Source organism: Hyperolius riggenbachi, chromosome 3 (genome assembly GCF_040937935.1).
Source record: "Hyperolius riggenbachi isolate aHypRig1 chromosome 3, aHypRig1.pri, whole genome shotgun sequence".
Lineage (NCBI taxonomy): Eukaryota > Metazoa > Chordata > Amphibia > Anura > Hyperoliidae > Hyperolius > Hyperolius riggenbachi.
In genome coordinates this window covers 220,905,039-220,923,508 of record NC_090648.1, presented here as the reverse complement: position 1 = coordinate 220,923,508, position 18,470 = coordinate 220,905,039, and the positions used below count along the sequence as shown (strand labels likewise).

General features: G+C 42.8%; 1 protein-coding gene across 2 annotated transcripts in view; it reads right to left on the bottom strand.

Moving 5' to 3' along the window:
- Positions 1 to 18,470, bottom strand: part of LACTB (lactamase beta) — a 37,197-nt gene that overhangs the window by 3,275 nt on the left and 15,452 nt on the right. For both annotated transcript variants that reach the window (XM_068275781.1, XM_068275780.1), the window contains exons 3-5: positions 14,680 to 14,870; positions 9,718 to 10,036; positions 7,731 to 7,896 (exon numbers count right to left, since the gene is read on the bottom strand). In XM_068275781.1, coding sequence (XP_068131882.1) covers positions 7,731 to 7,896; positions 9,718 to 10,036; positions 14,680 to 14,870 — 676 coding nt within the window. The remainder of the gene's footprint in view (positions 1 to 7,730; positions 7,897 to 9,717; positions 10,037 to 14,679; positions 14,871 to 18,470) is intronic.

Below are 18,470 nucleotides of genomic sequence, written 5' to 3'. Positions count from 1 at the left end.
TCTTGCTGAGTGGATAATCCAAGTCTTTCTGAGTAGCCCGAGCTGGATCTCTGGTAATAATTCTGAAAAGTAACAGTAGCCTGATTATGTTCTTGCTGAGGGTCACTCAAGGACACATATTTATTGTGCAGAGTCAGAAAAAAAAATCATCATTGTGGCATGTTTCTTGTGGTTTCTTGACCACTGCTCTAGCATTCTTTCTTGGTGAATTATCCCTCTTGCATTTCCCTGCCCTGGGGTGTGTATTGCTTTCCTTTCCTGCAGGCTACAGCCGGTTTATGTCTGGATAGCTCAGACTGGAGACAGAAGGAAGTTCCAGGTGTTCAAATAGTATCATTGTTACAGAGGTAATACTGCTGTGCAGCTCTCTGGAAAAAATGTCTTCAAACTGCAATCACTTTGTTTCAAACACTTGACGAATCTCCTTAATAATAGCTCCTCCGCATCATTATTATACTTTAGTTTTGGTTAGCGTGAAAAGGGATAAGAACATCCTGTTCTTTTACTGCTGTCTGTACCCCATCTGGGAGAATTTCCCTAATTTCAAGTCCCAACAAAAAGTGAGTAAACCTCTCTTACCCAGGGATACAGGCTTTTCTGCAAAGCCGAGAAGAGGATAGAAATCTAGTCACATTTTTATTGCTATGTTTTGTTTATCATGTTTAAGACAACAAATCCTCAGGGAAAAGAGATGAGGAATAATCTCCCCAACGGGCAAAATTAAAATGGGTACCGTAAATTAAAATGGGTACCGTAAATTAAAATGGTTTTCCTTCAGCTGGTCTAAATATCGGCAGGGTCAGTCATGCAAACAGTGGTTCTGCATCTACATTATTTCTGCAGACTATTTCCAGACAGTTTTTTAGACTGAGGACCTTGTTGACTCATCTTTACATGTTTGTGGCCTCTCACAAACATAATGGCTACATCAATCCCAGATTATTACTCATTTACCAATCTCACTAGTAACACACAATGCAATTTAACACCATTGTGATCCTGGTTGCACATTGCAACTTGTATAGTGTGAAAGTACTCCAGTACTACTAGATATAATAGACTGAAAAATATACCGTTAGTAGTTAAAGTCATGTATTATTATTTAGGATTTATAAAGCGCTGACATCTTCCACAGCACTTTACAGAGTACATATTCGTGTCACCAACTGTCCCTCAGAGGAGCTCACAATCTAATCCCTACCATAGTCATAGGTACAGAGTACCCAGCAAACTCATGGTAAACCAGAACTACTAGGACTGTGTAAGGGCCCATTCAAACCTAAAATCGCTAGCCACTAGCGATTTGCGGTAGCGGTTTCTGTGGGCGATTTTCCGCGATTTAACTCGGAAAAATCACTGTACAAATTTGCGTTTTTGGAGCGATCGCGATTAGCGGTTCTATATATGCTAATGGCGATCGCTCCTAAATCGCCAGAAAAATTCTACATGCAACACGTTTGCGATTAGCGATAATCGCAGAACACGCGCGATTATCGCTAATCGCTCAAGTGTGAACACTGCCATAAACTAATATAGCACTAGCGTTTTAAAGAACACTAGCGCTTTAGCGGTTAGCGGGAATCGCACAATTCCCGCTTAGGTGAGAAAGGGCCCCAAGGGGCTACAACGGACCTAAAAGCCCTCTTACTAAAATACTATGGAAAACAATGGATAATTTCAGCAGTGATGCACTGGGAGACATCTCGGAGCTCCCTCCAACCTAAATTATCTCAAATACTTTCTGTTTTAACCTCTACAGGACTGCTCCACACCAATTGGCGTGGACGCGTCGGCAGCCCCAGGACCGCCTAATGCCGATCGGTGTGCAGTCCTGGGGGTGTGTTTTGCAGGAGATCGCGCACGCATCTTCCACTTGAATGACAGAGCTCCATCAGTCTCTCAGCAGCGATCGCCACTAGGAGACTGTTAGATGGCGAAACCGGCGTCTATTTACTCCATACAGCGCTGTGATCTAAGGCAGCGCTGTACTGGGGACAGCCGTGTCACTCGGCTGTCCCCCTGGCAGGCTCACGGGTGATCCCCTGTCACAGCCGTTCACAGTGATTAGCTGGCAGGGGGAGGAAGGGAGAGAGGGAATGTGTTAAAAAAAAAAAAAAAAAAAAAAAAAAGCAAAATATATTTAAAAATAAAAGAAATAAATATTTGTATAAAAATAAATATCCCAGCGGGGATCAGAGCCTCAGACTTAACTAATGCGGCCTGATTGGCTGAAACCTCTTTCCCTCCTGTCCCCCCCCCCCCCCACACACACACACACACCTCTGTTCCTCTCTGATTGGCCAATATTTCTCATGCTGAAACAATGCACTTTCTATAGTAAAAGGGTGGGGAAATCAGGCAAAGGAGACTAAGGGCGAATATTACATCAGGACTGGCTTCAAAATAGCCACAGTAAATATGGAAACTGTCGAGAATAGGATTCTCTACTTTTCCTTTATAAAATTCACAGGTATCATAACGTAAACAGTGCATATGTTATGCAAGTAGAGCAAGTATTTATCTACTTATATAGTTGTTGTTTTTTCCTGAGATAGTATGGCTGACAGCTCCTCTTTAAGTGGTTAAAAAAGCAAACTTGTTTTCCTACCACAGTCATATGTCCATTGTAATCTAGGGACAATTTAGGGGGATGCCAATCAACTTATCTGTATGTTTTGTCTGCGTGTTTGTTTGTTTTTGGGTTTTTTTAGGGGAAGGGGGGGGGGGGGGGGGGGGACTAGAGTGCCTGGAGGAAACTTGCGCAGACATTGGGAGAACATACAGATACTGTGCAGATAGTGCCCTGGCTGGGATTTGAACCAGGGACCCAGCACTGCAGGCGAGAGTGCTATAAACTACACCACTGTGCTACCCACTATTCAAATTTGCAGTCCTGATTCTACCCTCTTTTCCTCTACTTGGGTGCTGTACTTTATTATTATTTTTTTTTTTTTTTATTTAAACATATACTAAGTGTTAAAGAAACAATATTCATGCATATGAGCAAGTAGATAAAGATTGTTATAATTATATCAATGCTTTACCATAATCTAGATTTCACCCCATCTTGCACATGAATTGTCCAATATGCATCTGAATATTTCCTTTTCCTCTATCAGGATCACAGTGCTGGAACTACCAAACCACATAGCCAAATTGGCTAGTGATTTAATTAACCTTCAAAGACAAATAAGTCCCTTACTTTTTCTAGGGATTTCAAACACTGGGGAGATGAATGGAAGAAAGCCACTGTGATGAAGCAACTATATAACTCTTGACAGACTTGTGTTATGGATTTTTTAAGCCATCTGTTCTGATTGACATGACCCAGCACAACTGGGGACGGCCATTTAGTGCAGTGAGCAATGAACTACCTGTTGGCAGGGAGGGGAACAGATAGACCTTTTTGATATGCATAAGGAGGAAAATGTCATTTTGTGGGCTAATTTATGCACTTTTTGTGATACTTTATTAACAGTAATAAATAATTTTGCATTATAGGTTTTTAATGGTTTTGTCTTTTCTTACCTTGTTTCAGTAGTTTTTGAGATACTCCCCCTTGTTGTCTTTTGCAATTTGACGCACCCACACCCCCTTAATAGCTTTATTTAGAACGTCATGCAGGCCATACAATGAAGCATACTTTATATGTAATGTACGTGTCACAGCACACATGTAACATGTGATCCAACATTTTCGCTCCATTGCGAGCCTGCATTTGCTACACTGTTAGTGTAGCATAAACGAAGAACAAACATTTTACCAGTTAAATAGAGGAACCTCAGCCTCTGGTTTAATGTAGGCTTGCTCCCACACATTGAAAAGCCAAAAAAAAGTACACATTATAGTTTAGGTAATCAAATTCTATGTAAAACAGAAAAGGTTGTTAGGGCAGCGCAGAAATAAATTGCTCCTCTGTCATTCAACGTAAGATGTTCAGAGGGATAAGCTTTGCAACTTGGTCCTAACATATCAGAAATGGAAATCTGTGTGTTCTCTTGGCCTGTTGCTGCTCTCCAAGTTTCTACCCCTCCTTGACTTCCAACAGCTGAGTCAACAAAACTGAGAGGATGTCAGGATCGAAACTCAAAAAAGATTTTCTGTTCAAGCTATAATTCAGCGAGTGCACATTCTCAGTTGTTACCGTAAAATTAGCTTAGATGTATTCTTATATCTTTGCTTGTTTGCTATTAGACATTTTTATGAGAATGTTTTGTGTAAGTTTGTAGTCCAAGTTATTAATGTTTATATTAGATGTCAGAGAATGTAACTAGCAACAGAGCAGAATGATTGCATAGGTAACAATCTATAGCAGACACTATGGCCCATATGCAATTCACTTTTTCACCTGAGTTTTCTCCTAGGAGATCATTTTAAACCTGTCAATAAAATGCATTTTAAGCCACCAGAAAGCAAGAAAATACTCAAAATAATTTTGAAAGTACCTCTTCACCTACTTTTTGGTACTTTTTTTAGTTGAAAAGTGATGAAAAGTGATTTTAAATCGAAGATGAAAAAGAAAACTCAGGTGAAAACGTGAATTGCATCTGGCCCTAAATGTCTTACACTTTCATTATGAAGGTGGAACGTTAGAACACATAACCTACAGGAGGGGCATCGGATCTCCTCTTCCTCCCAGCAGCCACTCATTCTGTGCTGCATACCTGGCTCTGGATGCTTGTCATGTGATCAGGAGCTGGAGCATGGTTGCAAAGAGGGTACGGCTACCAGGAAGAAAAAAAAAAAAGGAGAACCGCAAATAAACAGTGCTCCCTGTGCATAGTGAGAGAGTGGAGGAGCGGGCCCTCAAGTTCCCCTCCAGCTGTTACCTGTGTGACCTATACTACATATACACACAAATTAAATTACAAATGAGAAACAAACACTCCATGGAAGAGGGGTGCTACAGGTGAGGATGAGAGCAGAAGTTCAGCCCAAATCACAGAGGGCTGGTGTGCATAGTTCCTTAGTGAGTCCAAGACAGGGACTTTTCCATGCTTACAGTAGGATTACTAAGGGTTACTAAGTATCACCCATCTACAAAAGGTAACTAAATTGAGAGAATTTTTGAGAACACAGAAAGTCAGTTGAGATGGTGAGTCTTTGAGAGGTTGTGATGGGGTGCGATTCATGACAAAGGGCGTGAGGCCCAAAATATTGTGCTAGTTTGTCCATATTGCCTGTACTTGCAAGTATGCAATAAAGCAGGCTAATCTGCTTATTTATCTATTGAGTGGCCTTCATTGCGCATGGACTGTTGATAGGTGTTGGTGTATCCCCCTTGTTTGACCTACTCCCAGAGAACGTTTGGGACTCCACAGTATTTTTGATTGGGTTGGTAGGGGAGGAGGCCATACACAACTGCACTAAGACAAACTGCACCTTTAGCAGGTAAAACAAAAATGCAGGCGAGTACCAAACTAATCAGTACTAGCCCTGCTTCTCCATTATTTGGGCTTTATTTATTTATTTTTAAACAATCTGAAGTGCAGGCTCTAACATTAAAGCATTTTTATTCTTTGATATTTGTATAGCTTCCTGTCCTTAGCATTACACCTGGGTGCCAATGATCATTCACAGTACATATATTCCGGCTGCGTTTCATTTGGGTGCAGGGAGAAGACAGACTTTGGCCTCAATTCACTAAGATCATGCTGGAGATAATAAGGCAAGAGAAAACTTACCTCCACACAGTGAAAGAGTTATCTTATCTCTTCATTCCTTAATTTACCTCCTCTGTAGTTATTTTCACAGTGTTAATTACCAGCCTGTCTTTAACTTGAGCATTCTGGAGTTATTTTAAGGATTGGAGAGTTAACTTAAAGACAGAAGAGTTAACTTTAGGTTTGCCTGAGGTAAAAGGTTTCCTGAATACGACATGCCTTATCACCATGGTGACAACTATAGAAACGTTATTAAAGACAGGAGATAAGCTTAGTGAATTGAGGCCAATGTCCCTTCCCTGCGCGCCAGGTAATCTCCGGGAATATATATTCAACTGATTACCTAACTTCTTCCTTTGTGCATGGAAATTGGGGTCTGGCTATTGCTGGCACCCAAATTAGCGCCTGTTCAGCAAGGGTGCTGAGCAGGCGCCAAAGTGACCTACTTCAATCATTCCACCTATACCATTACAACAAGAAACACAAGTGGCTGTGGGGAAATTAGATCTGAAACATTTTACACAGTTGCTAATTAAAGAGGAACTTTACTGAATATAACGTATTGAATAAAATTGCTTATTTTTTACAATATCCTACCTAATAAAATCCCTGGGATCTGGGTCCATATCAGGTGCCGACTGCAGAGGTGCAGATCGGAGCTCTGGCTTTTGCCAAGCGCACAGGATTATGTGTGCATGTGTGTGAGATGGACATGCACACGCCCACTGTTCAGCACCCATTCTAAAGGGCTAAAATGACTAGTTACTTTATAAATTATTAAGTCGGTGTTTGCTTATTGTAAAATCTTTCTCCTCCCTGATTTACATTCTGAAATGGATCAAAGGTGGAAACCTCTTTACTGCTGGCCAGGGTTGCTCTCACGAGTAATCATGAGAGATTACCCATGATTCAAATGAGGCTTAATTGGCGCAGGTGTGTGGCGGGGATACAAGGAGTTATTTACCCATAATTCCGCCATCCTCCCTGCTTTCCAAACAGCTTGCACGCGTCCTATTGGTCGCGTTGCAAGCCTCACACCGATGCACTTCCTCCTTCAAAAAACGGAATTATGGGTAAATAACACCTTGTATCCCCGCCGCACACCTGCGCCAATTAAGCTTATTTGAATCACGGGTAATTACATGTGAGAGCAACCCTGCTGCTGGCAAGGTGCATCACTGCAGTATATTGTTTATTGTGTGTTCTAAAGTCAGCAGAAATAACACCTCATCTCCCAGAATTCTCTGGGAGAAGAGTTCAACATAGCTTAACAGCCTAGGCTAAACATAACTTGGATTGTTGGGGATATATAATAACTTACAGCAAAATAAAGATATGGGGAATGTTTCTGATGCTGAAACCAGGATAATTAACATAAAAGTGGATAATTTACTACATTTTCTTTACGTCACTAGAGTTCCTTTTTCATTTATTAGCAGTTTGAAGCTTTGATTTACTCATGGCAATTTCCATTTTCTATTAGAGTAGAATTGCATATATTGCCAACTTTATGCCCCATATTAATGACAGTATAAGATCTAGACATGTGTAAAACGTGTGAAAACTGCAATAACATATATTTCAGTGTATCATGCTTTCCTGTGAAACCCTTGTGCTATGGACATATGACACTGCTTTACAGGTGCATCCTGGGAGATTGTGCCCTACAAATGCCTGTTTGATCAGCACAATCTGCAGTCAGCCCAATCAGGCAGCTGATTCCCTGTGGTTTTGCAACCTTGTAGCAGTTCTGATGATGCTGGTTCCTGTTTTAATTCTGACTTGAAGAAACTGAATGTTCAACAAAGTTGCCCTGTTATTTGGGACTAAAGTAATTGAACAAAAAGTTGCTGCCAGGCATGAAGGTGAAAATATCCTAAAAAAACAGGACTAGCTTGCTGGCAGTCACAATGGGAGGGGGGGGGGGGGGCATAATGGGAAGCTAGCATCTCTTGGAACAGTTATGATTCATACCAACAGAACATACTAATGTTATAATGGTACTTATGATATTACGGTATACTGTATGTAGCAATTCATATCTGTGTCCACTTATTGCAGTAATACCTGGCTCTGTTGTAAATAATGGGCTCATGCTCCTCAGGCACAGTGTTCTTCATTCCCAGATCTCTGAACATCTGCATCATATAATCCAGGAACTTTTTTCCTGAGGCACGCTCAACCACAGCACTTAGCAAGGTCCACGCATGAGTGGAGTAAAGGAACTGTGTCCCTAGAGAGAAAAGGAACATGCTTAAAATAAAGATGGAAACATGAAAATGCTCTAAAAGAAAAACTGGAAAATTTTCAGGAAAAGAAATGTGATATCTTGAGAACATATAAAGACAACCACTGTAACAAGTGCTAAAGCTTAGGGCTCATTTCATACCGAGGTGTTGAGTTTTATACCCCGCAAAAAAAAGGATCGCAACGCATTTCAGGGGAAAAAGTCACATTCAAAGTATGATTTTGGCATTTTCTTAAAGGACTAAACTTAAAACACAATGTTCAGTTTTTTGTTAATTTGTTGTACAGTGGCTGGGTTTGTGATCCTTACCATAACTCTGTGTAGGCAGCATCACAAGCCCCACACCCCTTACTGTACAAATATTTGATTAGTGCAGAACAATGTATTCTCTGCTACAACAGAATCTCCCAGGAGGCTGCTGTAGGGTATTGGGTAAGGCTGGCACCCTGGCAGCTGACCAGTACTTTTCTATCCAACATGCCACACCAACACATAACTCATTTCTTAAAGGGAACCTGAGGCGAGTAAAATTATTTAAAATAAACACATGACGTAGCTGCAACTGATTATTACATACTAATACTAATACTTATTACATACTAATCTCACTGTCACCATTTTCTTCTTACAGCGATCCCTTCCAGTTCTGACAATATTTTGTCAGAACTGGAATATACCAGTTGCTGTCAGTTATATATCAGCAGCTGTCAATTACAACTGAATGTGCAAGGTAATGTCCATGTTTCCCTATGGCTCAAGTGCGTGATATTACAGTTTAAGTGTGCTGACCAGAAAGCAGTTATGGGGTAATGGCCATTTTCAAAATGGAGGATGGAGAATTTCATTGATCACAGTGGATGAATGGGACGCAGGAGAGGAGAAAGAAATTGAGGAGTAGACTACACAGGAGGCAAGTATGAGCCATGTATAGTTATTTTGACATTCAGTGGCGGTTCCTGAGGCCCTTAGTTAAAGGGGCACTACAGCAAAAAAAAAAACTGTAAAATTTAAAATATGTGCAAACATATACATATAAGAAGTACATTTTTTCCAGAGTAAAATGAGCCATAAATTACTTTTCTATGTTGCTGTCACTTACAGTAGGTAGTAGAAATCTGACAGAAGTGACAGGTTTTGGACTAGTCCATCTCTTCATAGGGGATTACCAGCAAGGCTTTTATTCTTTATAAAGGAAAAAAAATGTAAACGATGCCGGCCAGCATCCCTGCTCCTTACACAGTTTTTTGGCAGTTGGACAGAGCAACTGCCATTCACTGAGTGCTTTTGAAAATAAATATATCCCTGAGAATCCCCTATAAAGAGATGGATTAGTCCAAAACCTGTCACTTCTGTCAGATTTCTACTACCTACTGTAAGTGACAGCAACATAGGAGAAAAGTAATTTATGGCTCATTTTACTCTGGAAAAAAATGTACTTCTTATTTGTATATGTTTGCACATATTTTAAATTTTACAGTTTTTCGCTGTAGTGCTTTAAATGGCTGGTTGAATGGTAGACTCAGAACACGTTTAGTTTTAATAAACGCTGTCCTATACAGGAAGTGGCTGCCCAGTGGCGCATCGAACACAGAGAGCTGTATTGTGATAATTTTAGATAAATCGCTATTAGATTTTCACATAACTAACTGGAGTGCCTGCAATAAACTCTTTTTTGGGTACTTTCTGTGATCAGATGTTTGTACTATTGAACATTCATTGCTAGATTTTTTTTTCAACAAACATTGCAGCTGTCCTTTAATTCTTCTGCTTTCACATGGCATTAGGCATTCTGCAAAGCATACATACCTGGCTTAAACACCAAAGGGTCATTTTTAAAGAGTTGTAAGGAGTCCATGACACTGTCAAACTTGTCCTTGACGTAGAACTCTTCTGGTTCCTTAGCCACACCCTTCTTGGATTTTGTTGTGCCGGAGACCTTGGTTTTGTCATTTTCACCAGATTTACTCCCTATGTTATTCTCCCGGTTCTCCTTCTCTGTGGTATTCTCTGTGGAAAGTGTCTCAGGAGATTTTTTTGCAATTTTTTTTCTGATTTTCTGGATATCCTTTTCATAATGCCTAATCCCACTCAGGTGTGAGACTAACAACCTTGTAGTTATTGCTACCTAGAAGAACAATACAAATAAGAAAACTTGATTAAAGCACAAAACGTGGAGAGAGAGAGAGAGACAGAGACAGAGACAGAGACAGAGAGAGAGAGAGAGAGAGAGAGAGAGAGATATCTCTATCTATCTATCTATCTATCTATCTATATATACACACATCTATATCTATATCTATCTATCTATATCTATATATCTCTATCTATATCTATATATATATATATATATATATATATATATATATATATATATATATATATATATAACACACACACACACACACACACACACACACACAGGTCATTTGTGTTCATTTTAGAATCTGATACAGAAAGCAATAGTCCGCAGTCACCTAGATTGAATTACATGACAGCCTTCAGCAGTTTAGAGGTGATGGCTGTTTGTAATTGCAAATATATCTCGCCTCTCACCAAGCAAGATGCATGCCCAGAGTGTGGACCTTCCTCACTCAGGAAAGAGATAGCTTTCAGCAACTAGGCATGCTTAAAGGACTACTGAATTGAGAGAGAGATAGGTAGATAGATATAGAGTCAGCCATTTTTATTTCATCTTAAAGAACAACCGAGGTGACATGTGACATGATGAGAGAGACGTGTATGTACAGCGCTAAGCACACAAATAACTAGGCTGTGTTCCTTTTATTTTCTTTCTCTGCCTGAAAGAGTTAAAAATCAGGTATGCAAGTGACAGTTTCTGCCCAGGTCAGCGCAGGGTCGGACTGGGTTAGACTATAGCACAACCTTTAGTGATAAGTAATTACAGGCATAAAACATTTTCCTGCCAGAAAATGGCTTCTGATGGCAGAAAAGAGATAAAAAGGGTCAATTCATAGATTGGAGCTCTGACATACTTAAATGAAGGTGCTATTGGGCAGAGACAATGAAACAGTAAAAGCCTAAAAACTAGATTTAAATATAAAACTGTGGGACATCTAAAAAAGTCATTTTAGGAGAAGGAGGATAGATACAATTGTTTTTCTCATCAGTTTATTTTCACCTCGGACGTCCACTTCCCATCCTGCATACAGTATATTTACGTCGTTGTAAGTGGCTCCTGAAAGCCACCCGACGTGAATATAAGTTTCTGCACTTTAATGAGCACAGCACGCGTGCTAGCACGCGCCTGGGCTCATTAACCTCCATCATCCATCTAGACCAATTAAGGATCCCCTTTTTGGTGTATGATCCTTCCACCCTCCGCCCGATCCCCTGTACTGAGCCACCTGCCCCCCTTCTTCCCACATGCTGCGATCGGGCAGCAGGGAGGATTAGCAGCATGTAAACATACCTCACCTTGTTCCAGCGTGATCAGCCTCCCCTCCGTGCATTACCGCTGGCTGTGTCACTATGCTGAACGGATCGGGTCCCAGCTTGATGACGTCATCAAGCCGGGGGCCCGATCCGTTCAGCATAGTGACACAGCCAGCGGTAATGCACGGAGAGGAGCCTGATCGCGCTGGAACGAGGTGAGGCACGTTGTTTACATGCTGCTAATCCTCCCTGCTGCCCGATCGCAGCATGGGGGGGATGTAATCATTCAGGCGCATATGGCTATCTGGAGGGGGGGATTTAAAGGGCACACCTACCACCTATTGGGGGGGCGACATAGAGGCATACCTGGCTATCTATAGGGGCAAAGGAACTATGGGGGGGGGGAGCAAAGGGGAACTCCTGGCTATCTATGTGGAGGGGGGGAAATAAATCTGCACACCAGGCTGTCTATGTCAGGGTCAAAAGGGCACATCTAGCTGTTGTAACTGGGGGAGGAGCTAATAAGGGCCACATCTGGCTATACTGGGGGCAAAAAAGGGCACACCTGGCTATCCATGGAGAGGTGAGGGGAATATAGGGGTACATCTGGCTATCTGTTGGAGGGGGAGAACAAAGGGGCACACCTGGCTATCAATGGGGGTGGGGGGGACAAAGGGGCGAGTCTGGCTAATAAAGGGTCACATCTGGGCTTTTTATATGTGGAGGGGCTAATAAGGGGCACATCTGGCTGTCTGTGGGGGTTGGGGGGAATAAAGTAGCACACCTAGCCATCTATGGAGTGCAGGGGAGGACAGAGGGGAATAAAGGGGCACATCTGGTTAACTACGGGGTGGGAGCTAATAAATGGGTTTAGCTTTTTAAACATGTATGCCATGAGGGTGAATTACTGTTACTTTGTCAAATACGGCTTGTAATTACTGATAAAGTACAATGCGAAAAAATGGAAAAAATACACCTTTATTTACAAATAATATATTGTTGCCATACATTGTACTAGGAACATAATTTAAATGTTGAAAGAAACAGGACACATGGGCAAATACAATGTGTGGGTTTGATCTACAGTAGCACTTTTTATTTTGAAACTGTAAGGGTTGAAAACTGAAAAATAACGACTTTTTTAATTTTTTTTCTCATTATTCCCTTTACAATGCATACAAAATAAAATAATTCTTAGCAAAAAGTACCACCCTAAGAAAGCCTAGTTGGTGGCCAAAAAAACAAGGTATAGATCATTTATGTGTGATAAGTATTGATAAAGTTATTGGCTTATGAATGGGAAGAGTGTGAAATATAGAAAACTGCTCAGGATTTTTAGGGGGAAAACCCTAAGGTAGGGAAGTGGTTAAACAATAGAAATTGCTTGCTCTGCCTTTGTTACTTTTAGGCAAAAGAATATCCAAGCAGCCCATGGTGACCCAGAACCACTAGAGAAAGTATATGGGACTAAAAGAGAAGGTATATACTGTACTTTTAGGCAGGGAACACACTGGCCTATGCAAAAAAAAAGCAAGTGTGTGTGTGTGTGTGTGTGTGTGTGTGTGTGTGTGTGTGTGTGTGTGTGTGTGTGTGTGTGTGTGTGTGTGTGTGTGTGTGTGTGTGTGTGTGTGTGTGTGTGTGTGTGTGTGTGTGTGTGTGTGTGTGTGTGTGTGTGTGTGTTTCCATTCTGGTATTTTTAATGAATATTCATTTTGGCTAAGTAAAAAAAATATATTTTTTTAAAAACAACAACAAAGCACACATTAAAAATGCAAGCGGATTGCATGTATTTTTGATTTCTCATAGGGAAGCATTGTTTGAGAACCACTTGAATCTCATAACGTATGCAGGAAAATTAACTTCCTGAGCATTTTTTTTTTCACATCTAAAAATGCAATGAAAAACATACATCATTGCATTTCTCATGCGGCCCACAGTTACGTTATAAGCGTTTCCCGCTCTGCGGCATAATGCATGCAAATGAAATAGGTGTGTTCCCTGCCTTAGCCGCTGCACAAGCATGCAAGTCAGATGTTTCTGAATGAAGTCTGAAAGGATTTGCTGCATGCTTGCTTCAGGCAGGCAAGTCCAATACTACTGGTGCATGAAAGATCAGCTGGACTGCCATTGTTTAAAAGGACTGTTTAAAAGCCTTCATATGCCTCTCGCATAGGGTGCCCTTTAAATGACTCCATTTAAGCAATCTAATTGGGTGAATCTATTAGGTCAGATCACTTGTTCCCAAGAAGGATCATCCTAGGTAGCCTGACCTGCTGGTGTAAAGGTGACCATACACTAATCAATTTCCCCTGCAGATAAAGTTTGCCGATGATTATAGGAGGCTATACATCAAGCGACTTGGCGACCGATTGACCACCTGATTCGATTATTATAATCAGATGAAAATCGGTGCCACAGAGAGCATGCCCGATCGACGATGCAACCAATTCCCAGGCCAAAATTGATTGCATGTACCAATCGGATATGCTGCAAGATGTAGGTTCAACATGCTCTACCAGGTGCGCAGCGGTAATGGCGTGCGATATCGGGAAGAGCGACAAACCTCCGATGCTGTCACCCTAGTGTAAAATGTGCCCCTATACTTTACCTGTTGGTGTCCGCCACTGGCTCCGCGCTTCACCCGCTTACACATGGCACACTTGGTTGCCCATGTTTTGCCGACAACCACATGGGACGCGTGTATGTGGACAAAGGACGGAGCGCGGAGCCAGCTGTGGACAATGACAGGTAAAGTACACTGCACGGGGCATATTCTACATTAGGGGACAGTGCTGGGGTGGCAAGGCAGCGTCACAAGGCCCGATTCTCAACAGATTTCATGCTGAAATCGATTGGGAATCGGCCTGCGGTGTATGGGCAGGAAACAATTTCTCTCTGATTAGAGAGAGATCAGTCTCTTGGTCGATCTGCCCATACTTTGTCTGATGTATGGGCACCTTAATGTTCCAACATGGCCACCCAATTGTCATTTCAATCGATTTCTGGCTGAAATCTATTACAATTATCGATCAGCACGGATGGAAGATCTAGAATGAAAGGGACTGAATAGTGCTCCCCGAGAGACCTGAGGGTAATAGTGGCAGTAGAGCGCACCCACCACTCAACCTGTCTGTCGCACTCCCTTCTGTGTGTCAAAAATGCATTCAAAACAAAGTTCAGACCCCTCAATTTACCTTTGTTCTCATAACAAAAATTACATCTAGAGAGGTATTTTAAATTAATCTATAAGCATGAAAATAAACTATTATATTTTGCCCATTAAAAAAAAAAAAAAAAAAACAGCACTGACCCAACAAAATGAGCCAGTTACATTATAACATATAGTGAAGATGACATCCTTGTGCCTGTCCACACCTTTTCACCTTCAAACTCCTTTTCTGGGAACTCTGGTACATACTTCTGCACTGGTGCGTCTAGATCTAGCTGACCCTCCTCCCAAAGCTTGGCCAGTGCTGTCATAGTAAAAGACTTGCTGATACTGGCTACACGCATGACACTGTCAGGTGAACATGGAATACGATTCTCAACATCAGCAAACCCAAGTCCTGTGGGAATAGAGAACAAGGTCTAATTATATCGATTTTACAAGCCATTTAAAAGCATATTCACTTTAGCCACCTTTGTAAGATCCAAGTTGTGCAACAGATTGCTTTTGGGCTCTGTAGAAACTTTGCTATGAGTTGCATAAATTATATTCTGAAAATAACTGAGGCTCATGACAGGAAAGACAAGTCCTTTATATTCTCATGTAGACATTGGCTAAAAGAACTCTGAGTAGTGAACTGTGAGTAGAGAACTGTGAGTAGCATTAGCATTTTTTGTAGTCCAAAAGAAAAGTAAATTCCGTAACATAACATGAACTAATGAATGCTCAGTCCTGTATAACTAATACTAGTTCTAACATACCTGCAAGAGGAATCAATGACCTACAACTACATCCACTTCTCAGAGTACAACTATAGTATGGGCAACGGAGAGCGTCAATGTATGGAACTTTTAAATGTGAGTATACCTATGTTTGAATGTATAGCAAGTGATTATACATGTGTATATGTACCATGCTATACAAGGCTATGGCCAGGCTCTGTCCTGTCCTTGTGCTTTCTCAAACATGATCTCAATAGGTTGTGCATGGCTGCAGTGGCCAGGAGCACAATTCTTTCTGAACTGCACATGCGCAGAATGCTCCCTGCCACGGTTGCCGTGCACAGCCGCTCATGAGCACGATCAAAGCGATGTGTTGGCCGGACAGAGCATGCGCCATAGCTGCAACACATTAGTTATCATTCTGTTATATGCCTTGACAAAGAGGACCTGCCATTGCCCCAAAACGGTCGTTGGTGACTGGAATGGATACCTGGTGTGTTTTGTGAATAAACCATGTTATACGTTTACTCTCCATACTGTAGGAGAATGTTTTGCCTTGAGGATGTTTTGGTCCAAAACCCTGCAACTCTTTCTCTGAAATAGCTGCAACACAGCTGGGTAGGGCTTTCTAAAGCTGCAACAAAGCTGGGTAGAGCTTTCAAAAAGGAGTATCAGCAGCATGATGGAGGGGAGGCCAAAATATCTGAGGGATCACATAGATTAGGGGGGCAGGAATAAGCCCCAGGTATGGTTAAATCTTGTCTTTTCATAGTTTAGGTGTGTTTTAACCGGGGTGGGGTGTAATTGAGCCATGCTCATTTCAATGGAACTGGATGCATTCTGGATCTCAAAAAAGTTCTCAAGCAAAGCTCTCTTTAAGTTCTGGGCTTCCTCCATGCCCCTTGACCTTTTTGTTCCAGCGCTGGGACCCTTGAACCTATTCGACAAGGGATTGGTGAAAAAGTTTATGGGACTGCACCCCCATCCGTGGATCAGTGCTGCTGCACTGTGCAGGCGCAAGATGGCCAGTGATTGCACAGTAGCAGGGAACCGCTTGTACACAGCTTTTTCCTCTGTACACAAGTGGCTCTGTGATACTGTGCAGGTACAGGCCATCAGTGCGCCTGCGCTTGTTCATGGAGGGAAGCGCAGCCACGGAGAAGAAGAAGATCCTGGTGACCAGCGGTGGGGCTCAAGAAGTTAAGTATTTAACATTAACTTTTTTTTTTCAAATCCCAGGTTTGCTTGACAGCATATATTAAAATGCAATTAACAAACTAAATGCAAATTCTGATACAATGAGTGATAATAAGGACTTTCCTACTGTCTGTTTGCTTTGTCTTTTGTGGCCTGTAGATTTTAATATCTAATTTGTCTACATTCATTTGACTTGTCACTGTAGGAAAGAATGACTGTTCATTCCCCTGAAACATCTGTTCTTATTTTCAACTGTCAAGTAATATGACTGGTTCCTGTAAGGCAGGGGTCACAATTGTCTTTCAGTTTTCTGCACACGTTTTTTCCACAGCAGCTAGCTACATTTTTCAGTAGATATGACACTTGCACCTTTACAAGTGATGTTTTACTGTACACAATGCTTTATTAACCACTTGAGGACCGCCCCCAGCCGATGGGCGGCGGCAAAGACTGGGCCCAAACGACCGCAATACGCCCATCGGCGGGGGCGGCTGCGGGAGTGGTTATGCGGCGATCGCGTCATTCGTGACGCGATCAGCCGCCGGGGACTGGCTCCGCCCACCGCTCGTAGTAACCCGCCGGCCGTTCGGAAGCGCCGGCGGGTTACTAGCACCCGGATCGCCGCATGTACATAGTATAATAGGCTTTGTAATGTATACAAAGCCTATTATACTGGCTGCCTCCTGCCCTGGTGGTCCCAGTGTCCGAGGGACCACCAGGGCAGGCTGCAGCCACCCTAGTCTGCACCAAAGCACACTGATTTCCCCCCCCCTGCCCCCTGATCGCCCACAGCACCCCTCAGACCCCCCCCCTGCCCACCCCCCAGACCACTGTTTGCACCCAGTCACCCCCCTAATCACCCATCAATCACTCCCTGTCACTATCTGTCAACGCTATTTTTTTTTTTATCCCCCCCCCTGCCCACTGCCCCCTCCTGATCACCCCCCACCCCTCAGATTCTCCCCAGACCCCCCCCCCAGACCCCCCTCCCCGTGTACTGTATGCATCTATCCCCCCTGATCACCTGTCAATCACCTGTCAATCACCCGCCAATCACCCGCCAATCACCCGTCAATCACCAGTCAATCACCCGTCAATCACCCGTCAATCACCCCCTGTCACTGCTACCCATCAATCAGCCCCTAACCTGCCCCTTGCGGGCAATCTGATCACCCACCCACACCAATAGATCGCCCGCAGATCCGACATCAGATCACCTCCCAAGTGCAGTGTTTACATCTCTTCTCTCCTCTAAACACCCACTAATTACCCATCAATCACCCCCTATCACCACCTGTCACTGTTACCCATCAGATTAGACCCTAATCTACCCCTTGCGGGCACCCAATCACCCGCCCACACGCTCAGATTGCCCTCAGACCCCCCTTTATCAATTCGCCAGTGCAATATTTACATCTGTTATTCCCTGTAATAACCCACTGATCACCTGTCAATCACCTATCAATCACCCCCTGTCACTGCCACCCATCAATCACCCCCTGTCACTGCCACCCATCAATCAGCCCCTAACCTGCCCCTTGCGGGCAATCTGATCACCCACCCACACCAATAGATCGCCCGCAGATCCGACATCAGATCACCTCCCAAATCCATCGTTTACATCTCTTCTCTCCTCTAAACACCCACTAATTACCCATCAATCACCCCCTATCACCACCTGTCACTGTTATCCATCAGATTAGACCCTAATCTGCTCTTGCGGGCACCCAATCACCCGCCCACACACTCAGATTGCCCTCAGACCCCCCCTTATCAATTCGCCAGTGCAATATTTACATCTGTTATTCCCTGTAATAACCCACTGATCATCTGTCAAACACCTATCAATCACCCCCTGTCACTGTCACCCATCAATCACCCCCTGTCACTGCCACCCATCAATCAGCCCCTAACTTGCCCCTTGCGGGCAATCTGATCACCCACCCACACCAATAGATCGCCCGCAGATCCGACATCAGATCACCTCCCAAGTGCAGTGTTTACATCTATTCTCTCCTCTAAACACCCACTAATTACCCATCAATCACCCCCTATCACCACCTGTCACGGTTACCCATCAG